This window comes from Hemibagrus wyckioides, linkage group LG08 (genome assembly GCF_019097595.1).
Source record: "Hemibagrus wyckioides isolate EC202008001 linkage group LG08, SWU_Hwy_1.0, whole genome shotgun sequence".
In the NCBI taxonomy this organism is placed as follows: domain Eukaryota; kingdom Metazoa; phylum Chordata; class Actinopteri; order Siluriformes; family Bagridae; genus Hemibagrus; species Hemibagrus wyckioides.
This window is the reverse complement of record NC_080717.1, coordinates 27,538,514-27,564,886: the sequence shown is the minus strand read 5'-3', so window position 1 is coordinate 27,564,886 and position 26,373 is coordinate 27,538,514. Positions and strand designations below refer to the sequence as shown.

General features: G+C 42.9%; 1 protein-coding gene across 2 annotated transcripts in view; it reads left to right on the top strand.

Moving 5' to 3' along the window:
- The first annotated feature begins 288 nt into the window (after positions 1–288).
- hipk3a (homeodomain interacting protein kinase 3a) overlaps positions 289–26,373 on the top strand; it is a 44,039-nt gene continuing 17,954 nt past the window's right edge. For both annotated transcript variants that reach the window (XM_058396732.1, XM_058396731.1), the window contains exons 1-3: positions 289–675; positions 3,322–4,396; positions 25,124–25,247. In XM_058396732.1, coding sequence (XP_058252715.1) covers positions 3,324–4,396; positions 25,124–25,247 — 1,197 coding nt within the window. In that variant the 5' untranslated portion in view covers positions 289–675; positions 3,322–3,323. The remainder of the gene's footprint in view (positions 676–3,321; positions 4,397–25,123; positions 25,248–26,373) is intronic.

The following is a 26,373-nucleotide window of genomic DNA, read 5'->3' as shown; positions in this document are numbered from 1 at the left end:
GGTCTCTGATTGGACCAAACAATCAGCGGTGCCATGTGGGATTTGTTGTGTTTAAAAAAGGGACTACAAAAAATAACTGCAAAATCGTGGATTTGACCATTTTCGCAAAATGCTAGTACGTTTCAGAATTCCCGAACATTTCTTCAAGGCTAGTCTGAAACGTTCCAGCTTGAATAGAAAGAAAGCGAAAAGAAAGAGCGAAAATAACGGGAAGCGGATTTATTAAGAAGAAGTTACTTCCGCCTCCAGCGATGACGTGAGAGTGACGAGGAAGGAGCTGATTCTGGAGCAGCTCGCGCCTCGCTAAGTTGCAGCAGGGCTAAAAGCAAAGCGAGCGAGGCAGGAAGCAGGAAGGGTCTCGGCGAAGGGATTTTTTTTGTTTTTAGAGGGTTTCTCCCTCTCGAAATGAGGAGCAAAACTCACTCTTGTTGCCAAGGAGATCCTTAATTCCACCGTGGACTTATTCCGCTTTGAGTGCATGGCTTAACGCGCGAGTTGTGAGCAGTTCAACATGAGGGAGATGACGGTGTTTTCTCCCTCGTTGTCCAACAACAGCAGCAGCAGCAGCAGGAGGACAAGATGGCAGCTTATAGCGAGTGTTTAGAAGCTGCTGAGGGTTGAAGATTAAAGCCCGAACATGTCCCTGTTGTCCCATTACAGTCTCTGGCTGTGAAGGTACGTCGAGAAAGAAATTTCAGGTGGAATATTGACCTGGTTAAGTCGGCTAGTTTAATAGTTTAGCAGTAGTTTGGGCTAGTCAACAGTTGGTGGCGCGTGCTTGGTGGTGGTGGGGGGAGTTAAGTTATCTCGCCATGGGGATACACACAAAAACACTTAAGCGAAGTTTATTTTAATATCTTTCTTGCTTTTTTTAACTTTTATTTGCAAACTTTGAATAGGTTTGTGCAAAATAAAATTATCCACGATAACATGTTTTTTAGTCAAGACTCGTTAACTAAGTAACTTAGTAGAGTTAACTTGGCTTCGAAATGATTTTTTTTACTTCTATTTTTTTTTCGCACTAAGTATTCATTCTACTGTGTTTGGATTTTCTAGCAACTTCTCGCGCGTGAGCGATAAAAAAAAGGTGTCGGCTGGTTAGAAAATAGCAAGTCTTATCATTTCTTTCTAGAAAAGAGTGATTTGTTTATAATCTAATTTTATTATTTCTTCAAAATATAAATAAAAAAAGGAAATATTTCATTTGCTGGAAAAACGCGTCGTTTTCTTAAGCACGCGCCGTTCTCAGGAGTCGGTCGTTCTTCTGAGCGCGAGCTCGCGCTGCCTTTTTCCGCACGAGCTCGTGCCCAGTTTTTCTTCACCTACCGACTGTTATTTTCATTTTTATTTCCTTACGCATATTCTCCAGATATGAGGATTTTGATTCTCAATGCATCTATATTCCCTCCTTTTTTTTCTTTTTTCTTTTCTTTTTTTTTTACAGCAGACTGTGTGATGTGTTTTTATTCGCGAGACACTAACCTGTTGCATTATGTTGAGATTTCTAAGTTGCACTAGTTTGTTTGTCCCCCCCCCCCTTCCTGCTGTGGTTTTAGACCTGAGCTAAAACTCTGAAAAACAGTAATTTGTAGTGAATTATCCGATTTCTGATCTCCAACCGGGAAAATTGCACTCTCCGTGACATGGTTTTTGAGTGTTAATTATTTGGTTAAGACTCTGCCATACACTTGGGTTGAACACTGCAATTAATGTAAATTAATGTAATGTATTAAGAAACAAACAAAAAACGACTTGTTTGTTGGTCAGAAATACAATTTGTTATCGCTTTAGACAAATATAACTAGTTTAACGTGTTCATGTCTAGTTTTAAATAATCTCTCGCTTTTGTTTTTTGAACCATGTGTCCACAGCACACCTCCTTTCCACGATGTCTTTTTGGCTTGTTTTTGCATCTCGTGGCACAGTTAATCAGCTTATCAACCCTAACAAAAAAGAGAGATCTAAAACACTCCTGTTTGCTTCACTTCCTGCAGTTCGGTCGATTCCAATCAGACCGCTCTCACGCCGCTCTCCGGTGGTGTTTTTGGTCCACACCTGTGTGTGATCGCTCACAGAATAAACACTGTGTATGTGAAATCATCCTAGATGTGGTAGAATCTACACCTGGGCCATATATATACACAGTGTCCAGTTTGGTCCAGTTAATGTCCAGTTTGATGTAAATGGGAATTCGGATCATTATGAAAGGATGCATTTCTACACACTGATGTTTTGTTTTTAATGAAGGAAAGCTGTAAATATGCGCCTGATTGTGTTTTGCTTTTTATTTTAGTGAACAGTGCTCATCAAGCTTGATCTGAAAACGAGACAAATTCAGGATTTAAAAGGCAGCGTCGCATTAACCTTATGTCAACAGCAGTGCTTGTCTGAACGGGAAACGTCGCTGCCGTGCTTACAGAAGACCGAACCCAGTAACAAAAGGTGGAAACAAACCGCTTTGTTTACTAACACTTTCTGACCCCCGGGGGTGAAATTCTAGCTCATTAAGCTCACTTTTGTTTGATGACCTGACGCGGCTCCTGGTAATTTCCCGTTGTTTACGTGAAACAGCTGCGGTATCAACAGGTGTCTTTCTCGACTTTGCTCCCCTCCTCCTCCTCGTCCTGCTCTTAAACCCTGGTGGTTGTGAACTCTGAGATGGGTGAGAGGCCACCTGTCTCTGGCAGCAGTTGAACACAGATACTTGTAACTCGATGCGTTTAGCCGGAGGCTCTTCAGCAGAGTCAAGCTGCCGAGGCTACTGAAAAAGATCCGCTAACGTATTGCTCGAGCTCTCTGTTCACACAGTTCGACTGACCTGGCTTTGTCTTCCAGTTATTCAAAAACCGTTCAGGTGCATCCAGAATGAAGTTGTTACGAGTCGACTCATGCCTGCCTAGCCCTTGTTTCAAAAAGAAAAATAAAAACACAAGAACATCATGCCGGCTTTAGCTTCCCTTTAAATTCTCAGACGTGCCTTTGAATTTCATAATCGCTCTCATAGTTTGCATGCTGTCTTCAGATTCACGTTGCCGAGACACGGGTGTGTGTGTGAGTTCTCCTGTCCAGACTTGTGCCATATGTTGTGCTAGCATAAGAAGCTCTTGTGTGTAACTTAGCGTGTCTAATCCCTATCAGCCAACTGCAAGGCTGTCGGTTAATAGCTCTGGATGCAAATGTTTGTCATGCTTATTAATTCCATTTCCTTTATTTATTCACATATTTGTTAGTTTTGCGAGACAGGACATGCGTTTGGTGCCACATTATAATCACTAGCTTTAAGCTCATCCTGTTTCTCTCTCCTTTTTTTTTATTTTTTAGGAATGGCCTCACAGGTTTTGGTCTGTCCACCGCATGCGCATCAGCCCCAGACAAGTGCCTTTATCAGCGTGAGGAAAGTGGAGGCCAGCAGCTGTGTGTACCATGAGAAGCCTCCTCGCACCTATGTGGTCGGCGTGAACTTAGGCATCGCGCATCCAACTAATATCACCACCCACCCATCTTTAAAGCCACAAGCGCAGGAGGGATATTCGTTACAGACTGTGGCTCCCGGAGAGCCGCGCAGAGGGATTCTTTCCTCCTACAAGTGTGTAGGAGACGGAGGAGAGGAGGAGGAGGAGGGAGAGGAAGAGCAAAAGCAAAAGGAGAAGGAGAGCAGCGGGACGTTTGACGGATGTGGGTTTGAACGCAAAAAAGACGAGGAGCAGGCCAGCAGCACCAGGACCATGCAGATCGTAGAGGAACATCCGGCGCTGCCGGCCATGTTGCAAAGCAACGTGGGCAGCACGGTGCCCTCCAATCAGAATGTGGCCGGTACAGGGGGCGGGGCCAACGACGGGGACTACCAGCTGGTGCAGCATGAGGTCCTGTGCTCTATGAAGCACACTTATGAGGTGCTAGAGTTTCTGGGCCGTGGAACGTTCGGCCAGGTCGTGAAGTGTTGGAAGCGCGGCACCAGCGAGGTCGTGGCTGTGAAGATCCTGAAGAATCATCCGTCATACGCACGCCAGGGTCAGATCGAGGTGGGCATCTTGGCACGTCTGAGCAGCGAGAATGCAGAGGAGCACAACCTGGTGCGCGCCTTCGAGTGCTTCCAGCACCGCAACCACACGTGCCTGGTGTTCGAGATGCTCGAACAGAACCTGTACGACTTCCTGAAGCAGAATAAGTTCAGCCCGCTGCCGCTGAAGGTGATCCGCGCCGTGCTGCAGCAGGTGGCCACAGCGCTCCGCAAGCTCAAGAGCCTCGGACTGATTCATGCCGACCTCAAACCCGAGAACATCATGCTGGTGGATCCGCGCAGGCAGCCATACCGCGTCAAGGTCATCGACTTCGGCTCGGCCAGCCACGTCTCCAAGGCCGTGTGCTCCACCTACCTGCAGTCGCGCTACTACAGGTCAGTCGTGTGTCCTTGCATTGCTGTGTGTGTGTGTATGTGTGTATGGAGACTTTGCTTGAATCCACTTACGACTTGATAAAGTTGTCATAGTTGAAAAGATTATGTAATAAAAATGTAAACTAGATTTTTGTCACACCCTGGTGTGTGTATGGACAAAGAAGCCAAATGGAAGTTAATTATTCTCCCCTTACTTCAAAGCCGTTCATTCGGTTGTGACAGGTTCACTGTGAGCTTTGACAGTGAAGCTTCCGGGCTAATGTTTACAACGAGTAAGGCAGGGATCTCGCAGCTTGCATGCCTCGTAACTCCAACAGCAGTAGGAGGAAATTCCTTCACATTCTTCCTCAGCACACAGTTTGGTGTTGCTCCATGCAGGACCCATACATTTCAGGCTGAATTGTTCCTCGGATGCGTTTCGGTTAAATATTGTTTGTTTTTTGACGCAGACTTCAGGTATCTTTAGAAGAGATTTAAGAGTGTGTTTATACATGTAGCTGTATAAGTTATGTTTTTTGGGGGGATTTTTCTTTGCACCAAAGCAGTAATAAAACAGAGTAGTGTATGTTATATGAGTGTTACATGAGACGGTGTGTATAATTGTATGAATAACTTAGTTATAGGATTCCAGTGCTGTTGCTCTAAGATGCTCGAGTGTGTTTATGGTCCATGGTGCTTGAACATCCTGCTGCTTCGTCGCAGTTGATTTGTCTGTACCTAACCCGAGCTGTTGCTTTTGCTGCTGTACAATTTGAGGAAGTTCAACGAAAAGAGTTTTGTAGTTTGCCAAGACGGTTTTGCAACCCTCGTTCGTTCGTACTGCAATTCTGATTTTCTGCAGCGTTACCTACCTCACTCGACTGTTATGTAGTCACACCCAAACTCTTATGTAGCAACCTGAACCCAAACGTTTGCAGAGAAAGGGAATTAAAATGTACACAAGAAAACAAGAAGTCCACTCTGGTTCTTTTGTTTGACGTTACTGACCCTTCCACCACACAGACGTGTTGTTTACGCGCTTAGTGAGCTGTTTGCTCGTAAGTTTTGGTACACTCCTCTCATTCGTCTCCCCTCTGTCGAGGCACTGTGAGTTGGCTCGAGGGCACACCATTTGAGTGAGTTGTGTACAAAGCTAGTAATGGGACTAAATAAACAGTCTGAGGTGGATTGTGTTAGCCGGAGAAGTTTAGATCGGTTCACCTGAATTTTAACAATAAGAGGAAACATTGCGGCATGTATCCAACCTTTGGCTGTTGACTTGCTGGCTTTGTGGCTCAAGCATGATTTCCTCAGGCCTCAGACATGTTCTGTGTGAAATAAATGAATTATTAAATTATCAGCATAAGTCTTCCTCTAAGCAGTTTTTCAACACAAGAATGGTGCTTTCACTTGTCAGGATGTTGAGCTAATGAATTTATGATTTGCCTTGATATAATATTGCGATACAAAATCATGCTGTGTTGAATTTTGCTTCTCTGCCTCAATATTTCTGTTTTAATATTCATTATATTATACACCGATCAGGCATAACATTATGACCACCTGCCTAATATTGTGTTGGTGCTCCCAAATCAGCCCTGACCCGTCCTGCACTGTGTATTGACCCCTTCCTATGAGAACCAGCATTAACAACTTCAGCAATCTGAGCAACAGTAGCTTGTCTGTTGGATCGGATCACACGGGCCAGCCTTCGCTCCCCACGTGCATCAGTGAGCCTTGACCGCCCATGACCCTGTTGCCGGTTCACCACTGTTCCTTCCTTGGACCACTTTTGATAGATACTGACCACTGCAGACCGGGAACACCCCACAAGAGCTGCAGTTTTGGAGATGCTCTGATCCAGTGGTCTAGCCATCACAATTTGGCCCTTCATCAAACTCGCTCAAATCCTTACACTTGTCCATTTTTCCTGTTTTCTTGTTTTATTAGGACCTGTAAAAATTAACCGTGAAACTGAAAGTACTGCACTACTGCTCCATGTTTACATGTCCAGAACTGTCCAGAATTTAAGGTAGTTTCCACAAACAAGTAGGATCTATAATACAGGTTAAAATCAAGGTCTGTTTGCTGCGCTTGATGATCTGGAGGGTTTGTTCCTCCTTTCTCCACACCTCGGTGATGGAGGCTGCACAGGCACAGCGAGTAAAAAGTTAAGAAGTCTTTATTTTGTCACATATACATTACAGCAAGGTGAAATTCTTTCTTCTCATATGCCATCCTTGGAGGTTGGGGTCAGAGCGCAGGGTCAGCCATGAAGTCCTGCTTGTTTTGTATCAAGTAGATTTTCTGAACATTTGATGAGCTTCCCTTCATGTTGGGTCTTCACTGAAGAGAAGAGAATGTTTGAAAAGTCTTGGAGTCTTGCAGTTGAAAGGTTTTCTCTAGCCAAAGAGAAACTGCTCTACTCCTCTCTCTTTTTTTCAGAATTTCAACGTACCTCAAACCCTTGATTTCTATAAGTGACGTCAATTCCAGCCGTCCGTTTACAACAAAGTAGGCACGTCTTACTGAGCTTAAGATGAGATCAGAATCACAGATAGACTTATGTATACATTTATTTGCAGTTTACTTTTCTTTTTTGTCCAGTTTTGTATCGTATATCGAACCTTAACATGCTTTCTGACTTCAGAACAGAGAAACACAGCAAAGTTCTCTGATGGATCTTATCTCCTCGTGTCTGTGCTGCCAATCAGATAAAGCCATGAATGTCTCCACTCGCGAGATATGAACGCAGATGTGTTGTTTATCAGGGCAACTACGCTGTGCAAGAATTCAACAAGTTTCTCAGCTAAGGTTCATCACAGAGAAATGTATCAGATATTATAATGAGAATAGTTACAGCTACGTGCTAGCTCAAGTGGTTATTTTTTTGGGGGGTTCCAAGCCGCCACCTTTGGGCCCTTGAGCAAGGCCCCTAAACCCACCCTGCTCCAGCGGCCATGCATCGTGGCTGACCTTATGCGATAATGTATATGTGACAAATAAAAACAACTGGACTTACAGTCCTTACCGTTCAGGCTTGAAAGCATTCCTGACTTCGTTAGCAGGTAATTAGTTAATTGCAGCCAATTGCAGCCAACTTGGTGTCTGGTATTTTTGTGTTGTAGCGTGTACACGACTTGCATGAAATGTGTAGCCACGTCCCATTCTTCCACTCTGACAGAGATGTATGGTGTAGATATCAGTGTAAGAGCACGGGAAAGTGGAAGTATGCTTATTTTAAATATATCTATATAATTAGCAGAAGGAATTTTTCTCCCTTTATAGCCATAATTCTTATGTGCAACATCGCCATCTTCCTCCCCAAAGTGTTTAAATAGGCCAGAGGACATTATATTGTGTTACACCAAAGAGAACAGCCTATCTTTGTAAGCGCACAGACATGACCTTTTTGCGGTTCGGTTATCAGCTGAAATGGATAAAGAGGAACTGGATGCTTCTCTCAGTGGTTTAAATGGCCCGAGCCATGGTTTTTGTACTTTGGCACCTGTGAATGTGGCTGTTGTGTGTTTGTACACTGGCCTACAGAGAGAGAGAGAGTGTGTGTGTGTGTGTGTGTACACGCTGATTGCACCCTCGACACAGGACTGAGTCACAGTGACACACATTGAAAGATTTGTAGCTCTACATTAATTAACCCGATGGTAAAGCAAGTGATATTGTGCTCAGAGACGGCTATCTGTGATTAAACTCCAGCCCTCGTCTTTCTTCGTGCGCTCGTTTCATCACAGACCGATTCTCAGTAATCGTGGCTATTTGTTTTTTTTATTTTTTTTATTTTTTTATTTTTTATTTATTTTTTACGGAGTGAAGTAAACATGTTTTTGCCTGTGGAGAGGGGGAAAAAACGAACAGGGACTTTTTCCATCAGATATTCTTTCCCTTCAGAAGGATTCACAGCTCCATAGCTTCCCTTTCACTCATGCTCTGATGAAAGTTTGCGGTCACGGTCACACCGACGCGTTATCGGTAACCAAAATAGCAGAAACAACTGCCATACACACGGGAAGAAAATATCCGGGACCATGCAGGAATATATAAGCATGCACCGAGTGTTGTGGCGTATAAACGATGTATTAAAAGCACACACAAGATGGCTGCCATGCCATTAGCTAATCTTGTGTTCGCGGTGCCATTGTGCATGCTGTACTAATGTAATTTCTCACTCCTCACTCAAAGTGAAGGGAAAAATGTTTTAATTTGCGGTCTCATTTTAAGCTCACAGACACCTACTTTAAGCGTGCTTCTACAATGGTAGGTCTGAGCGGCTGACGTTTCTGTTCTACTATAGTGACCTTCAAACTCTCGTGCAATATTTTGGACTGAAATCGCAGTGCAGCTACAACAGCGAGCTGCTGGACTACAAGCTAGCCTGTTAATGTGAGTGATAACCGTGACGTTAATGATTATCTCTGAATGATTATTAGTGTGTGCTGATTGTTTGTTTTAGATTTAAATACTGCATCTGTATGCTAACTGATCTAAGAGAAGGGCAGTCCCTCCATGATATTCCTCGATTTTTAGTGAATTGAAGATGCTCGTTTTTGCTGAAGCCTTTTTCGGTATTTAAAGTTTAGTTTAATTGGCAAAGTTTGTCCTTTTAAACTCCTACAAGTGAAGACATGTTTGTAATTACTTTTTTATGATAGCTGTGCTCATGTGGGACGCACGTGAGCGAAGAGGGCTTTGGCTGAATGCATGCGGTGATGGTGATGAGCTCACACGTTCATGTCTGTGACCAAAAAGTCACAAAATCCTGGAGAGACTCTGGAAGGTGTAGGGCGGCCATGTTGATTTGATGTAATCACTCTGCCGCTGATTAAAGCAAACCATGTGAAGTCCTGGTTTTATTTATTACAGTTAGTGACCTTCACTCTTCACCAAACGTTTTGCAGTTCGGCTTAAAAACCTGACTGAGAGGAATGAAAGTTTTGGCTCTGACATGTCATCTAACGGACGTCGCTTTTTAATCTACCAAACGTACAAAAGCTAGTCGGGCGTGAACAGCGCGTACAAACAACGCAGCGGCTCCTGAACGTACACTATATTGCCAAAAGTTTTGGGACACGCCTCCAGGGGTTGGTCTCGGCCTTTTAGTTCCAGTGAAAGGAACTCTTAATGCTTCAGCTTCATAACAAGACATTTTGGACAATTTCATGCTCCCAACTTTGCGGGAACAGTTTGGGGGTGACCCCCTCCTGTTCCAACATGACTGCACACCAGTGCACTGGTTTCTTGTGTGCTTGAAGGACCTTATATAGACATATGTATTATGCTCATGTGACTTAAAGCAGAACCTATGTGGCCACGCCCCTTACAACTAAAAAAAGGTCAAAATTGTTTGTGTTAAAACGAGGAGTGACGTCCGTGTGCACATCATCGAGGCACTCCCATCTCTGTGAAGTGTCCCTGGACTCGCTCACTCATCCCCTGTGAATTATTGAGTCATCCCCGACATCGAATGACAGCGTTACTTACCAGATGCAACGTAAAAGCCTAAGTTAAAACATCCTGATTATAAACAACAAATATGTTAGCTCTAAAACAAACAAAAAAAATAAATCCGTCAGATGTACAGAAGGTATGCTGGAGAGTATGCTGACGATCCTGTAGCTCTGCATTAGCACGTGCAGTCTCGTGTCACGTGCAACACCGCCATCAAGCGATGAGAACGCGTTACCCGTTAGATGGTTGTGGTGGAAGCGAGATAAGTTCTATCTATTGTCGCGTGGTTCAAGCCACTCCCTTCTCTGGGAATCCGAATAACTCGACACCCCTCCTATTACTTGAAGAGTCGGAATCGGAGAAATGCACATTCCTGGTCGAAATGTTGTAAAGCGTGTTGTCGCAACTAGACTCGAGCCGACTCGTGTTTAAGCGCAAGAAAAGGTGTGCACAGGTTTGCGAGCTGCTACAGATCTCGTGGGGAAATTCCTGCTTTTGATATGGTGTGTGTGTGACGTGTTAACCCTATTAACAAGTTGGGTAACACTATAGAGGCGATGTAAAAAAAAAAAAAAAAAAACCCCCGAAGTATGAAAGTGCAGAATGGTTTCTCTGGGCTTTTGTCTTGGAGAATTGACCTTCAGTATGTAAATGGTGTCATGCAGATGGTGGAAAGTGTTACCAGGACTGTTTTCCCTTCTGAATGAATTTCCCCTTTTTGCAGAGTGTTACAGGTTAGGTTGGTCTCTCTCTCTCACACACACACACGCACATGCACGCAGCTCTGGCTGGCATGAATGTAGGGCATGTGTTAGTGCTCTTCCCAGTCACCATGTCATGACAAGCAGAGCGTTCTGTTACAGCAAGCACGCAGCAACGCCTCCAGGAAGTGAACCCGATCGTCGCCTCACAGCTCATGTGTCACACAAAAGGTTTTTCAATTCTCGCTATTCTAGCTGTGGCACTAACCTCCGCTTTTTCTTTGCCGTATTATTCAGCAGCAGACTTTTACATAGAAATTTGAATAAACCCGTCGTGTAGGAGGTCTCAAAATAGCAGGTAGTCGAGTTCAGGCTCGAAGACCCGAGCCGAGAGACACCGTTTGACACAAGCGCCCGGGTTCCGTACTCAAGTTCTGTCTCAGACGTTTTAGATCAGTGTCTGTCAAACGGATGATTGATTTTATTTATTTATTTTTACTAGCGCTGTTAAACAGCTTTTAAGCTTGATCCTGGCAATAAAGGAAAAAAAGCGAACCCAGGTTGCCTTTATCTGGCTTTTATCATCCTCTTTTAGCCCTGGTATTTGTGTGCTTTTACCAAAATAAGCAGCCTGCATTATTCAGCATGTTTCTCAGGTTAACATGTGTAAGTTTCCATGTAAACTAAGGTGACTACTTCAGTATCACTTCTTTCAGACGTTTCTAAATCGCTTTCCGATAAAATAAAATGCACACGCCATTTTTATCGTAGTTCTTTGTGTGCCTAATTGTCATTTAGCTTCATTCTGTTCTGTATTTGACAAGCGAACTAGAGATCAAATGTCAAGTGTAAAGCATGTAGAGTCTCTGCTCACAGCTCTGACGTAAGGACAGACATCACTCTAATGAGCTGCTTGAGAAGAGCTACACGGAGACACTGCCTGTACTCGGATGACGTTTTTATTTGGCTCTAAAGGTCAGCGAGTGTAATTATGAAGTCACCAATCTGCTGAAGGATTTGAGACCTAAGGACGTCATGTTATAGGAAACTAATCGATGACTGGTGGTGTGATGGAGTCTGATGCAAAGAAGAGTTGCTGCTGTTATTTTTTTTCCCCTAATAAAACATCCTGGCCAATCAGATTCCAGCATACCCTGGACAGCACCTAGGTATGTTCTTAACTAGCCTACTTATGCAGCACGTTAAATGTGACATTAAATGAAAAGAGCCCATACATGCATAAATGGAAGTCATACACTGCACATATGTGGCTAAATGCTGACCAGTACACAAGCAGGCATGCTGAAAAAACATTGCCTTCTTTGTGCATGGTGTGGTTCGCATGTCAAAAGTGGCAGGGTGTGCTAAATGTGGTGAGACGATGTTACGTTAATGAGGAAATGGCTGAGGAGAGTACATTGAGCTCTACTTCTGCTTTGGTGCTCACAAAGAGCAAAAAACGGACCCGTGCCGAAATGTGGCCACAATAACGGGATGCGGCGAGTGCTGCTAACGTGAATGGACGTTCGCTCGTGAGCTCTGAAGGCCGAAAGCGGTGTTAGAGGTGGAAGAGCACATGCAAGGAACATTACACTGTTATCCAAAGATTGTACCATCAGCCCATGGCCAATAATAATGCAGGCGATCTTGCATCAGAGTGCATTTATTCCTTTTTCTTTTTTTAAATGCCATCTCAAATGATTGAGAGTTGCAAGTGTTGGGTACAAAAGTACAAGATAATAGTATATTGTTGCTCAATTGTGTTTGGTTGGAGGTGCTGGGTTTCTCTGGTGTGACTTCACCTGTGTTCATACCTTTGCAGCTATACAGTGATAAAACTGCAAAAGGTAGCTTGCGTACTCGTCATAAACCACTGACTCCATTTCACACCGATCTGTAACCACGTCTCCGTTCACCTCAGAGTCTTCATGAAATCTGTGCACTTGTGTGAAATTTCAAAACGAGTCCAATTTTATCTCTGGCTCCTCTTCCACAGAACAGCTCCAGGTTGTGAAACGTTCCCACTTCTTGTTCTGTGTAGACCGCTCTGCATGAACAGGACTGAAAGAGTAAGAAAGCTGATATTCATGAGACTTTGAGGTTGCATAACCCTGCCACTCACGTTTACTGGAGCAGTGAGTGACCAAACACGGGTCCGGTCTGAACGGATCGAGTGAACTGCCGCTGTTTGTTTATAACAGTCTCTAAATGGATCTATGTAGATTTCGTATCTCCTCAGGTGTAGTATTTGCTTGTCAGGCATCACTGCCTTTTCCAGGGAAATGAAAAGCTTATGGCAGAAATGTTAGTTCTTTTTTTAATTTGTTTTTTTAGTAGATTTTGCTTCGTTCTGAATGTAAGCTACTTGTTGCAGAGAAGCAAACTTTATATGGTTTAGCTGTAACATTTATGAAAACTGTTTTCAGCTAAAGCAGAAGTGATTACAGAAAGTCTCTACTGTATAATGCCAAGGGGAAAGCTGTGAACTGTAAATTTTGCAAACTTCAGTCTTGTGAGCCAAAAGAACTCCCAACTGGCCGGAATGTCGTCTCTCTGGTTTGTCAGAAAAATGGACGAGCTGCTTTACTGTGATGTATTTCACCATAATGTCTGGAGGAAAAACATCTGTCTGGGCTCTTTGGGGTAAAATTCTGTGTTTTTCTGCCTGACATTGTTTTGTTGTTTGCAGTAATTTATTGAGACATTCCACTGAATTTCATTAAATTGTAGATAAATCGGAGTATAGGGCAAAGGGGCAAAGGCATGGAAGTAAACATGTGCCCTGAACTGTAAGAAAACATTTAGTGCAATGGAGCTTATTTTTAACACAATATCAATTTTAACATGGCTGGTTTGTCACATCTTGATCCTAATCTCTTAATGGGTCACAATGTCATAAAGCACCAATGAGACATACACCGATCAGCCATAACATTATGACCACCTGCCTAATATTGTATTGGTCCCCCCTTTTGCTGCCCTGACCCATCAAGGCATGGACTCTACTAGATCCCTGAAGGTGTGCTGTGGTATCTGGCACCAAGATGTTAGCAACAGATCCTTTTAAGTCCTGTAAGTTGCAAGGTGGGGCCTCCATGGATCGGATAAACTACTTCAGCAGTTTGAGCAACAGTAGCTCGTCTGTTGGATCAGACCACACGGGCCAGCCTTCGCTCTCCACGTGCATAAGTGAGCCTTGGCCGTTCATGGGCATGACCATGTCCTTCCTTGGACCACTTTTGATAGATATTGACCACTGCAGACCGGGAACACCCCACAAGAGCTGCACGTTTGGAGATGCTCTGATCCAGTGGTCTAGCCATCACAATTTGGCCCTTCATCATCAAACTCGCTCAAATCCTTACTCTTGACCTTTTTTTTCTGCTTCTAACACATCAACTTTGAGGACAAAATGTTGACTTGCTGCCTAATATATCTCACCCACTAACAGGTACCATGATGAGGAGATAATCGGTGTTATGTTGCTCATAATGTTATGGCTGATCTGTGTATATGATGAGTTATGGGATAGATTGAGGATTCAACAGTACCGCCATTTGATTATTTCTTGTTCGTGCTTTCAGGGATTTTCACACCCCTTTGGCGAGGTTCAGCATGTCTTTCGCAATGAGCTGTTAAATCCCCAGCACTTAATGCTGCTCTTTCTTTTATATCATACCTCTGATAGGGTTGTCCAGCAGCAGCTTGTTGTTTTTATTCTTGTGCCTCATAAGTCGTTTTCTGCCTCATAAGTCATTTTCTGCCTCTCCGCACAGCAGCTGTTGATTCTGATATGGAAGTTCAAAGTTTTTGCTCGGTGCTGTGAAGTGTTTGTAATTTCTCTGCAAAGTCAGTTTCAGAATTAAATCTACAGGCTAAAGCAGGCACATGTTAGCATGGTGACTAGAAAAATGCCCCATGCAAATTTTAAGAAACCTGCTTTTTCTATATAAACACCACCAAATCTCACAGATCACACATTGTGTGAATGCTTAGTGCTTCCAGGAGATTACTGCTTTGTGTACATAAACCTGGCATTGTGAGGGATGACGTTTCGCACAGTTTCCACTCTTGCAGCGCTATTCAGATTTGCACAGTGTTTACATTTTTAATGGTAAATCTGATTAAAAAACCTGATTTAAACTCTGATGCAGGAAATGCTAAATAAAGTCGTAAACATTTTTTTTGGGCTTGGATGAGGTTGTCAAGTTGATTGGTCATAGTCTATTTTTATCCCCCCTGCCCCAACCCACCCCCCCCAGTTGCGAGTTGAGCAGTTTTATCCATCAAAATGACAGAATTTCCTGTCCAAGCTTTTAAAATTTGCTAAATGAACTACAAAACATTTTTGACATATTTGTAATGGTTGGGGTTAAATATGGTGGATTAAACCTAATTAAACTAGCTTTCCTCTACCATACGGGCTTCATCTGAGACACATGAAGCTAGCCAGGACATCTTTAACTGCTGCATCACATGACAGCACATCACACTCAAGTGCTGGACAGAAAAAGTGCTGTCTGCCCTGTTCCGCATACGTGAGCTGACAGATAACCATGATTGGCTATCACTGTGATTGACAGGGAAGAGAGTGATACTTTCACACACGGACGTTTTTGCACGGCCATTTTCAGAATCGTTTTTGGCTCCCATTGGCCGTTTTATTTCCTACTTGAGGACAGGATGTGAATCCCCAGGATTATGCCCAAGAAATACAAATAAATATGACAGTGTTACTTTTTATGCCTTCTGAAGAAGATATGGATCTTTCTAAAAACCAGGAATCGATCAGAAACACAATCAGGAAATTTACACTTTCGGTTTTGCCGCCTGTGTTTAAGCCTTATGACTCTGCATGCATTAATCGTGGTTATACAATCTGTTATGTAATACCTTTTTAATCTGATTACTTTCGACTGTATTGAAGTGATTACTGTCACAACAAATACCGACATGTCCATGTGGCTCATGCCATCATCTGCTCGTCGCAGCAGATATTTTACGTGGACTCGTGTTGAGTGTATTGCTCATGACCACTTAACAACAACATATCACTACACCAGAGTAACGCTGCCTTTAGTTTTTGGTACAATAATCCTCATGAATCCACGTTCAAGCCTCATACAAATAATCTAAAGACCTCCACAGTGAGAAAGTCTAATGTCTGGATATGCCAAAATCAAAATTCATTCATTCTAGGGAGAAATGTGCTCCTTGGTGACACGGTCACACCCGAGGTCTCTCTGTGGAATTTCTGACCTCTTTGCACTGAAGAACGTCAGTTCAGATTCCTTTCCTTGTGTGGGTTTCTTTCAGGATTATGATGCTTCCAGACCTCATTATGGAATTCATGCCTGGTAAAAAAAGCACATGGTGTGCGTGTGTAGTCCCTTCAAACATACGGTGTCAAATGAAGGAACCATAATGGAGTACAGAACAATGGGAAAATCTGATTTTTTTTTTTTTTCCTTTTGTGTTTTTATTCAGATTATTATAAAGGAGCAAAACTCATTCAAGTCTGTTTTTTTTAAGTTATAATGTGAAACACATGGATGCGACTTAGATCAGCAGATAGCATTCACTGTTTCCACACTAGACCCTAAGCTTATGAAGCTCATGGTAGGCATCATGGTGAGCATTTCAGGTCATTTCCACCCATAGATGATCCACAGCAAAACCTTTCTTTCCCTATAGGAACAGTGGCGTCTCTTTACCTTCAGGCAATTCCACAACCCTTATATACTATATGGCCAAATGTTTTAGGAACTCATGTCCATCACACCAATATGTAGTCCCTTCGGTGCCTTTCTGGAAAGTTCTCAGCAGTTAGCAGACTGATAACAGCAGTGCTTTGCTGCATTGTGCAACAACTTTCTTGGCTCTTGAGATAAGTGTGACCAACAACCTAGAAATGTGATGTACTGCTTTAAGAATCAGTTCCTCTCGATCAAACACACGGTTTTAAAGTTTGATTCTTCGCAGCAATGTAGCTCGAATAAATAAGACTCAGGGTAATGTGATTCTTAGCATGAATGAAAAGAAAGCAATGGATGTTCCCATAATTCCTTCGAGTTTGGTGCATCCTTGTGCACAGCTTCTCGTATTCTCCTTATAAGCTGTTTGAAACTAAAGCTTGCTCCACTTAATCTTTCCATGACGGCTCAGCGTAGCGTCTGAATTAGGGCTAAGATAGTGTTACAGGATTCCTCTCACGCAGGATGTTTACGTTTGTCTCCTGCGCTACGGAAGGCCTGTTAGGAGCACTGTTTAGTGTTTTATACACCGATCAGGCATAACATTATGACCACCTGCCTAATATTGTGTTGGTGCTTCCAAAACAGCCCTGGCCCGTCCTGCACTGTGTATTCTGACCCCTTTCTATCAGAACCAGCATTAACTTCTTCAGCAATCTGAGCGACAGTAGCTCGTCTGTTGGTTCGGATCACACGGGCCAGCCTTCGCTCCCCACGTGCATCAGAGCCCTGGTCGTGCATGACCCTGTCGCCCGTTGACCACTTTTCCTTCCTTGGATCACTTTTGATAGATACTGACCACTGCAGACCGGGAATACCTCACAAGAGCTGGAGTTTTGGAGATGCTCTGATTGATTTAAGGCTTTGTGAATTTTCACATACAGTGTAAAAAAAAAAAAATCAAATGAGTGTATAAAACGTTGAGATGATGGCTTTCAAACAACTTCATCTTAAACACCTCTCAGAGAAATACGAGCGTAGTAAACAAGAGGATCTTGTAGCTGACTAATGCCGCCTGCTATTTTACGGAGGAAGGAATGCGGATTGCTGTTATTTTGCTGCCACAACTGCAGAATTATTTCATTATTTCATGCACCATGATATCCATCTCTCTCGCTCATGAGGAATTTCTGACTCGTGAGTAGAGCCGGTTAAACATAAAATTTCATACTACAGTGATGAATATCTCAAGTTGTACTATTCATTGCAACAGTAACTATGGAGTCAGCCTTCTCGCAATACACTCTCCTTCTTTTCCGAAAAAGAAAACTTTTTAAGGTCAGTGAAGACTCTGAAAGCCAACAGGGTCTTCATTGACCTTAAAAAGTTTTCTTTTTCGGAAAAGAAGGCGAGTGTATTGTTAGGTAGTTGCTGGTGAGCGGAGTGATGAGAAACGGGGAGGGTTTTGAGCGCTCTTGCTGAGCAAACAGTTCACACCTCTGCACAGTAACACAGAGATAAAACGGAAAGCATCAAGCTAAAGCTTCTTGACTCGTAAAACTCGTACAACTGCCACAGTGAAATGAGTCTGCCTCAAACAGGTTATTTTATCATCCGTTCCTGCAAGTTAGATTTATAGCAACGGCTTCTGGAAGGTTTCGAGAGTTAATGTGTCGGAGAACTGCTTCATTTCACTTTTCTTTGAGCATATCAGAAAAGCATGAAAAAATGTTTTTTTCCTGTCTGCTGACCACTAAAGACAGCAATCAGAGCTTTTATTTATTTATTTTTTTCTGCTGTAAGTCTTGCGAAAGCTAGGCGTGAAAAGCTTGCTCAAGCATTATGCAGGAGTGTTAAATTCCAAGGTGCAATTTTTGTCATCGACAGAGTATTAAAGTTTGTCAAAACCACAACCGGATGTTATCACAGTCTGCTGCAGTTTTTTCCCCGTCGTGGGTGTGCACGCTGAACAGATGAGTTTACTATCTCCTTTGTTTTGGAGCAAGCTGGCGTGCTTGCGTTTATCTCGGCTGTGCTGCCCGAAGCCGTTAAGCCTGGATATGTTATGTGCTTTTATCGTAGGCCCTTCTCCTGATAAGGGTTACTCTTTTGGGAGTCGGTCTCCTGTATCTTACTGCTCAGAAGCATTCCTAAACGCTCGACTACACTTCTCTGATCATTCAGGAGGAAAAAGGTCTCAACTAAAAATACACAGACCAAGGAAAAGAAAGGAAACGCACATCACCTGGAGAGAGAAGAAGAATTTTAGGGGAGAAAAAAAAAAAACCCAGAACCGTTTTAAGTGGTGAACAATCATTTTCCTATGTTGAACATCTGTGAATTTGTCCCGTTTTTGCACTCCCGGGTTTCTCCGACAGGAGCGTGTCCTTAAATCACCCCTTCGAAGATTTCTTTCCGAAATGTTTTTGGGAAGGCTTTTTTTCCCCCCCTTTCATCCTCATGACGGATCTGCGGTCGAGAGCCTGGACCAAGACTATAACTGTCTAATGCTGGACTTCAAACATGACTCTTTTGTCCTGTTTCAAATCAAACAGCTATTTTATTCTGTAGCCTTGGAGAATGTTATTGTCTATAGTGGTTATAGCTGATCTAGAAGTTTGTACAGCGCTCTGGTTAAACAAATGTTGGTTTGTAGTTAGCATTTACTTACAAAAGCCTTAGTATGGCTTTTTTTTTATTTTTATTAAATATATTGACAGATGGATGAGCTCACTGATTCACTCGTTCACTGATTCACCTGCTCACTGATTTACTCATTTTCTGACTCACTCACTCACTCGTTTTTTTGTTCATTTTGTAATTTCATTTGATGCAGCTTCTTCAAACCCTTATTTATAGCTGGCTCCATGTCTCAAGGTCCAGACTGTTGCAAAATTCCCTTCTCTGAGACTCGCTACTTGGGAGTAAAAGGGTGTGTTTAGTTAGTACTTGTGTCCTAGAAGCCTGGACTCTCTGGTTTGGCTGAAAAAAAAAAAATAAATAAATTACACAATTTTCCCTTTTACCCCGAATGGAACTTTGTTTATTGCCAATATTGCTTACAGGAATGGGAAACCACCAGTTTATCATCACCTCTCCTGTGTGTCTAAATTGTTAAAAAAAAATTAAAAAATGGAAAGATTACACTGCTGTAATAAAGCGGCCATCTTGAAAGTGAATGACCCCAGTAGTTCAGTGAATGCTAATAATCAGTTTAAGAATCAGGGCCAATAATCAGTTTATGAGAAAATTTTGGATTTTAGGAATCTAAAATCCTAATAGGAGTTTAGCCAGAACCAGCAAGTTAGACCATGTCCACACTAATACAGTTTCATTTAAAAACCCATATTTTTCTGTCCGTTTTGGCCTTCCGTCCACACCGAGACGGCTTTATTTTTCCAAGGAAAAAGTGGATAAGTTTGAAAACGCTGTTTTCGCGTGGCAGTGTGGACTGTGAAAACGGAGGCTTTAGAAAACAATGATTCAGCTAAGATGGTGGACGACATTGTACAGTAGTTTTGGATGCTCTTCGTTTTGACAGCCTCGTTAAAGATTAACGGCAAAGTAAATAAACGGCAGGCGGAAACAACGCAGGTCGAAGCGCCGCATGTTTTCCTCATGTGCAGTACAGGGGCATAAGTGTTTTCAGATGTTTCAGTGCGGATGGCCAACCTTTGGGAAACGATTGAAAACGATAACGTGTATGCGGAGCGTTTTTGGACAAAAATGCCGTTTTATTATACATTTATCCGGGTTAGTGTAGACGCGGCCGAATTCAGCCCACAATTTTCTCAGAGAACTGAAAAAAAAGCTCTTACATGGCTTATCCAGATAGAAATAAAGTCTCAGAGGAGCACCTGAAAATTAGGAAATTAATAATCCTCATTGGACATGTTTTGGTTGATTTTAGCCCGACTCTTGATCGATGAAGAGTCTGTTTGCGATGTTAAAGTATTGCAGATGTCCTGTTGAGAAATTTCTCAATTTCCACATGTGTGAATGATGCTCGATGAGTTGGCTCATTGTCGTCTGTCCTCCTCGGTTCTGTAAATCAGAATTCAACTGATGTGTTTGTGCAGAGCTGTAGTCATTGTGCCATCGTTTGCTAATGCTTAGCTTGCACACGAAATGTGTGGACAGTGCTGCAGAAACCCTTGTGGTCTGCTCTGGAAAAAGTCTGCTCGCTGTGTGTCGTTTGCCAGAACAGAGCTGTGAGCCTGGCTATATGTCGTGACTTGAAGAGGAAAATCCGTGCTCGGTTGCTTTGAGTTTCTTTGAAAATCTTTATCTGTGGGTTCTACTCTTTTTCTGTTGACCAGACGTCGCACGTTATCACAAACAAATGCTTATTGTAAATGCGACAGGAACAAAGAAGCGTGGCCCTGGCTCAGGTCTAGAATTCGCAGCAGGTTTCATGCGCTAAAGCTGCCCAACCGGTCACTGTCCACCCTGCCATTCGAAAACTCCTCGCGGTGCAGGAAACCTGAGCCGCCGGTTTAATTTAACGTGTCCGAGCAGCTGACCTTTGCTCTGGTCAGGTTTCGTTTCGCACCATGGCTGTGTGGGGAGGAGAAAAAAACCCCTCACAGACTCGTCTCTCTCCATCGCAGAACTTTGATCTGTTTCAGTTTAGGCGTGCAGCGAGGACTCTGATAGACGGCTGTTTGAGAAAAAGGGACGTCCGAGTTTCTGCTCTAACAGATTAGATAAGCTGTGTTTGGGTGGGATTTGTTTACAGAGAGCTCTGTGACTGGAGAGTTCTTGCTCATATTCTCTCTCTCACTCTCATATAAGTCTATGTATTTCTGTGTCAACATTTCCTTCTATTTCACTAAGCTCTCATTGTCTTATTTCTGTCTCTCAATTTTCTCTCTTCCTGTTTGTCTCTTGTCTTTTGACTTTGGTCTCTCTCTCGCTCTCTCTCCCTATTGTCTGTCTTTCTTTCTTTCTTTCTTTCTTTCTTTCTTTCTTTCTTTCTTTCTTTTTCTTTCTCTCTCTCTCTCTCTCTCTCTCTCTCTCTCTCTCTCTCGCTCCCAAAAGTTTTCATTTTCTTTCATTCTCTGTTTTTTGCAGTCTCGGTTTTTCTCTTTCTGTCTGCATCTCTCTGTGTGTGTGTGTGTGTGTGTTATGCCATCCACACCCAGATATGCACCCCACACACAGATATGCACTCTAGCAGGCACGTGTGGATTATTAGCTCTTACAGCAAATTCCTGTGTGTGTGTGTGTGTGTGTGTGTGAGAGAGCACCTGCCAGAGCACAGCACTGTTTTTTCTAGTTCTGTACATTCTCTGGAGAAGTGTAAACCCCTGGATTTTGACACATAGCTGGTCTAATCTCTTGAACACTGACACGACTTCAGCCCTCAGGGCTTTGTGCAAAGCAGGGTGTTGCTGCTTGTCTCAGTATCATGAGCTCTTCTGGGAGGTTACTGTGTATTCAAGGATACGAGAGCCCCTGCCCAAGGACACACACAGCTTAGTTTAGTTAGACAAACCTGCTGTTGCCCCGGATCTGTCTCTGAACTCTAATATTATACTGTTGTCATACATCATGCGCGCTTCATTACACTGTCATAACTCACTTATTTACGCTGTTCTATCCAAACGGTCAGTTTATTGCTCATTTAAAGGACAGATCCACCCTGAAACATGTTAAATGTGTTTAGGCTGAAATATTTGTGATGTGTGTTTTTTTTTCTTTTTTTTAAACAAAGTAAGTAGTAGAGCCGGACAGACTAAAAGATTAAAGCGCCGCTGCATCTCTCGTCATTCAGTGATGAAGCTTATTAGAGAGCATGGCTCTATTAATAATAGTTTTTCCATTTAACCCCTTAGGGGGTGTTAAGAGCTTTAGTGTCAAATATTAACCTTGCTTTTCTATGATCGCATGATCAAAATGTCATGCACCACTCCCCAGCTGTGAGAGAGAGCCCAGATGTGGCCTTGATGTGTATGTGTAGAAGTGATAAAGCTTGATGTCACCGAAGGGACCACCAAAACCACCCCGATAGATATATCATGTGAGAATCTTATGAGATCATATGGGAATTGGGGAATATACACGGAAATTTAAAGTACAGGAGTTTGTCATATTGTGAATTGTATTGTTACCTCATAACCAACATTAATGGCTTCTTCATAATCAGAAGGTTCATGACTCTTCAATAGTGAGTGGGTTTTTATCATTTCTTGTAATCCCCCCCCCCATCTCTCAGAAACCGCGTCAGGACTTTCTGCAGAATCACAGGCCAGGCTCGATTATGATCTTTACCGTGTAAAGAATGAGAACACGGCCATTCAAATGAGGTGAGATTTTAACCACCCTGTGGCTGAAAGTTTGCACCTATGCATCACTTCCCTTTTCTGTGTAACTTTTTTTTAATTTTATTTTTTGCTCCATTATTGCACCACGGCCAAGTCGAATTCCTCTCCACACCCCAACGCTTTGGTTTTAAGCCAAACCTGCATGGTAGCGTAGTTAACAGTATGTCACAATAACATACTGCCCATAGGGCGTGAAGTCCTCCTGACTCTTCCGCCCTGTCTTACTTTGGAAAAGGATGAATTGGTGCAAAAACCAAAAGGGAACGAAAAAGATAAATCCATGTTCTTTTTTTTTTTTTATTATTTTAGAAATCTTACTAGCATATGGCAGCTTGATAGCATAGTTGTTTGGTTTAGTAGTGGTCATTAATGCTGTGCATTTTCTGTGTGGCTGTAGAGTGTATAAAGCAGCACAGCTAGCTGTAGCAGTAGCAGAGTCCAGAGGGAATACAGAAAGGATGAGTGCCACCGAGGAGCTTGTAGAACATGTAGGCTATAATAGATGGAAATATGTTCTAATTATTTTTTTTTTTTTTTTTTTTTTTTTACAAATTCGGTGGTGAGGTAAGTATTTAGTCATACACTGTGACTAATCATGACACAGGTTAACATGACACAAAGTTTTGAGTGCTTGAGCAGTTTTTCCCACGCACTCAATTGAAGTTCTGTCTCTAAGACTCTTCCAGAAGAAATGCTCAGGTACGCACTGTACCCAAAAATAGCTAAAAAAAAAACAACAACCCCAAAACATTTGATTAGTAATTAAAATTACTTTTCTGGGAAGGATTTCCACTAGATGATGGAGTGCTAATGTGAGGATTTGTGTTGTATTCAGCATTAACGAGATCAAACACTTGTGTTGGGTTAAACAGGAGATCTGGGGTTCACTCTGTGTTCCAGTTCATCCTAAAGGGTTGTTCAGTGGATCTCTGCAGGACACTCAAGGTCTTACATTCAGGTTGTACTTTTGGTCATATAGTGTAGCACTCAAACTACCACGTATTACATTACATTACTTAATCTGGGTCTTTGTGTAGTGCAGGCCTGCACCAGCCTGTAAGCATGGGTACACCGAACTCTAATTATTTTCATTTTTATTTATGGTAGCAACATAAATGACTTTAAACCCAAATTTAGAAGAACTGTGAAGCAGAGGTGAATATAGGAGGTGTTGCTACTTCTGTTTTCTCTTGGGCCTGAAATTTCTGAGACATGCCTGGTGATGCAGGTTTGGAGCAGTGATGATGACTTTGCTAACATGTGAGGGAATGTTTTGGGCTTCCAGTCTAGCATTAGGCAAGCTAGGGCTGGGATATAATATAATAGCCTATTGTTGTAAACTGTCACAATAATAACACAGACTCTGATTAGGGTGCTCATGCATATTGTCTGTTATAGAAGTGTCTTAAAACACATGTATTTTTGTCATATTGCCCACTTTTACAGAGAGATTTCACTGATCAGATCTCCAGTAAATCATCTCACACTTGCATTATAGTGATACTGCTACAAGAAATGAACAAACAAACCTAACAAATGAACTGAATTAGTTCTCCCGAGGAACATGGCTTCAAGATGGCTGCACCTACTGAGAGATCATCTCAGTTTTTTTTGTTTGTTTGTTTTGACGGCCGTGTTACACAGAGTCAGAACACATGCTGACCTTTGACCCTGAGTAACCCCATCGGGCATTTAGCACGTACATGCCTGCTGTTGGTTTGACTATTCTGAGCTGAGAGCAGATTTAGAAAGGGTTAATCCCTGATCGCTGCCTTGCAAATCTACTGCACTGTCCATGTGTTTGACCTGTCTCTGTTCCGTTGTTTTTTTTTGTTGTTTTTTTAACGTCCTGCCGTCATCACACTTTCTGATTCGGACTTTCTTTTAGATCTGAGATGGAGCGAAACTCCTCTCTTCTCTCCAGTTTATTACCCCATACTAAATCTTCCCTTTCTTGTGCTTTGAGATCACGTCTCGGCTTCATCTTGAAGGCAGCAGGGTGCATTATTCCTTCACGTATGCCACGCTGACACCCCAGTGTCACTCACCGCCACGCAGTCATCACCCCCACGATAGCTTTCTGTGACCACATCATCGTGTCTGTCGCTAGGCAGCCAGCATTCCCGCCAAAACCCACCCCCAACCCCCGTTGTCAAGGTAGCAGATGTGTTGCTGTGACGTCAAAAGTTCTCTCTCGGCTATGAACACGATGCTTCTGTGTGTGTGTGTGTGCGTGCGTACGTGCGGAAAGACATTAGGTCCAGGATCACACACTTGGTTTTAAATATGACTCTGTGACGTGGTGATTTTGAACATTTTTGCATTATACATAGATTTCCAGCTTAGCAAGTCTGTATCCTGTTTTTATTCAGTGCTGTATATCTGCTCATACATGGCTACTTGTATTGTGTGTGTGTGTCCTTTCTGTTCACTCTGACCTCGTTTATTGGCCTTGTGCATTACATTCATTACAAATCACGCAGCCCTGAGCTGTCCAGTCAACAGCCAGTTGTCACAGTAACATCTCCATTAACTGTGTGTGTGTGTTTTCTGTCTTCCTAGGGCTCCGGAGATCATCCTGGGTCTGCCCTTTTGTGAGGCCATAGACATGTGGTCACTGGGCTGCGTCATTGCCGAGCTGTTTCTCGGCTGGCCGCTCTACCCCGGAGCTCTGGAATATGACCAGGTAACTCAGTAAGCTAATGGTCCACTTGCTGCACCGGGTCACTGCCACCTGCGCTTGCTGCCTAGGGCCAGGTCTTTCTTCACTCTACCTCTGTTCCTGCACTTGCTTTGTTTTGATGGGCTGCTTGCATTAGATTAATTAGATGTACCTGTTACATTCCCCATAGCAGGTGCACACCTAGATAAACAAGGACACTGTAGACACAAATCTTTTTAAACAAAATCACAATGTAAGGAACCTTCCCAGCTCTAGGCGGCTGGTTAATGAGTGCAGTATATCGTGTATATCTGTGTCGCATGGATGCCAGTTTTGTGTGTTATTATTCAGCAGTGATTTAGGTGTGGCACAGTGTCAACTTTTCATCCTTAGGGGTTATTCGACATCAGCACTGAATGTATGCTTAACTTCACATAATTTTGCGTGTCAGAAGATCCGTCCGGCGTGGCTTCATGCCACATCTTTCAACAACAGAGACAACGTTTTATTCGTCACTGCTGCAGCTGCATAAATCAGTCACTAAGCTTCAACTCTAACACAGTGACAGAGCATACGGTGTTAACTACGGGAACACAAAAGCAGTGTCTTTAAAAACGCTCAAAGCGACGTATCGTTGGAGGTTGTTTAACAAAATTCTTGGAATTGTTGATGTGGTGAAGTTTTTGGTTAGGAGACTTATTTAACGTTTATGGAAGGAGTCTCTTAGGAGTCTCTCAGTCTTATGTTATGCTTTCCATTTTCTTGGTGAAATTACAGGCTGTGCTGTTAGAGAGGGAGGGAGACGGGGGGTGGGGGTTGGCGGGGCAGGGAGAGAGTGACAGAGAGAGGAAGTGGGAGACCTGGGGGGTTTCAGAGAGAGGGTGGTTGGGAGAGAGAGAGAGAGGGGTTGGGGGGGTTTGGTAATGGCTGTTTATCACAGCTATAATGTAGATGAAACCCAAAACTAGCTCTTCTCTCTGACTTTTCACACCATTTAAATCCAGCAGTAAATTGTTAAAATGCATGACGTGTCATTCGTTCAAATTCTAATTAATAAATAAATGAACCATAATTACTGTTAGCAAAGCGCAGCTATAGAGCGGAATAACTTGCGTGCTGCTGTACGAAAATAATGCGGATTTCCTCCTCG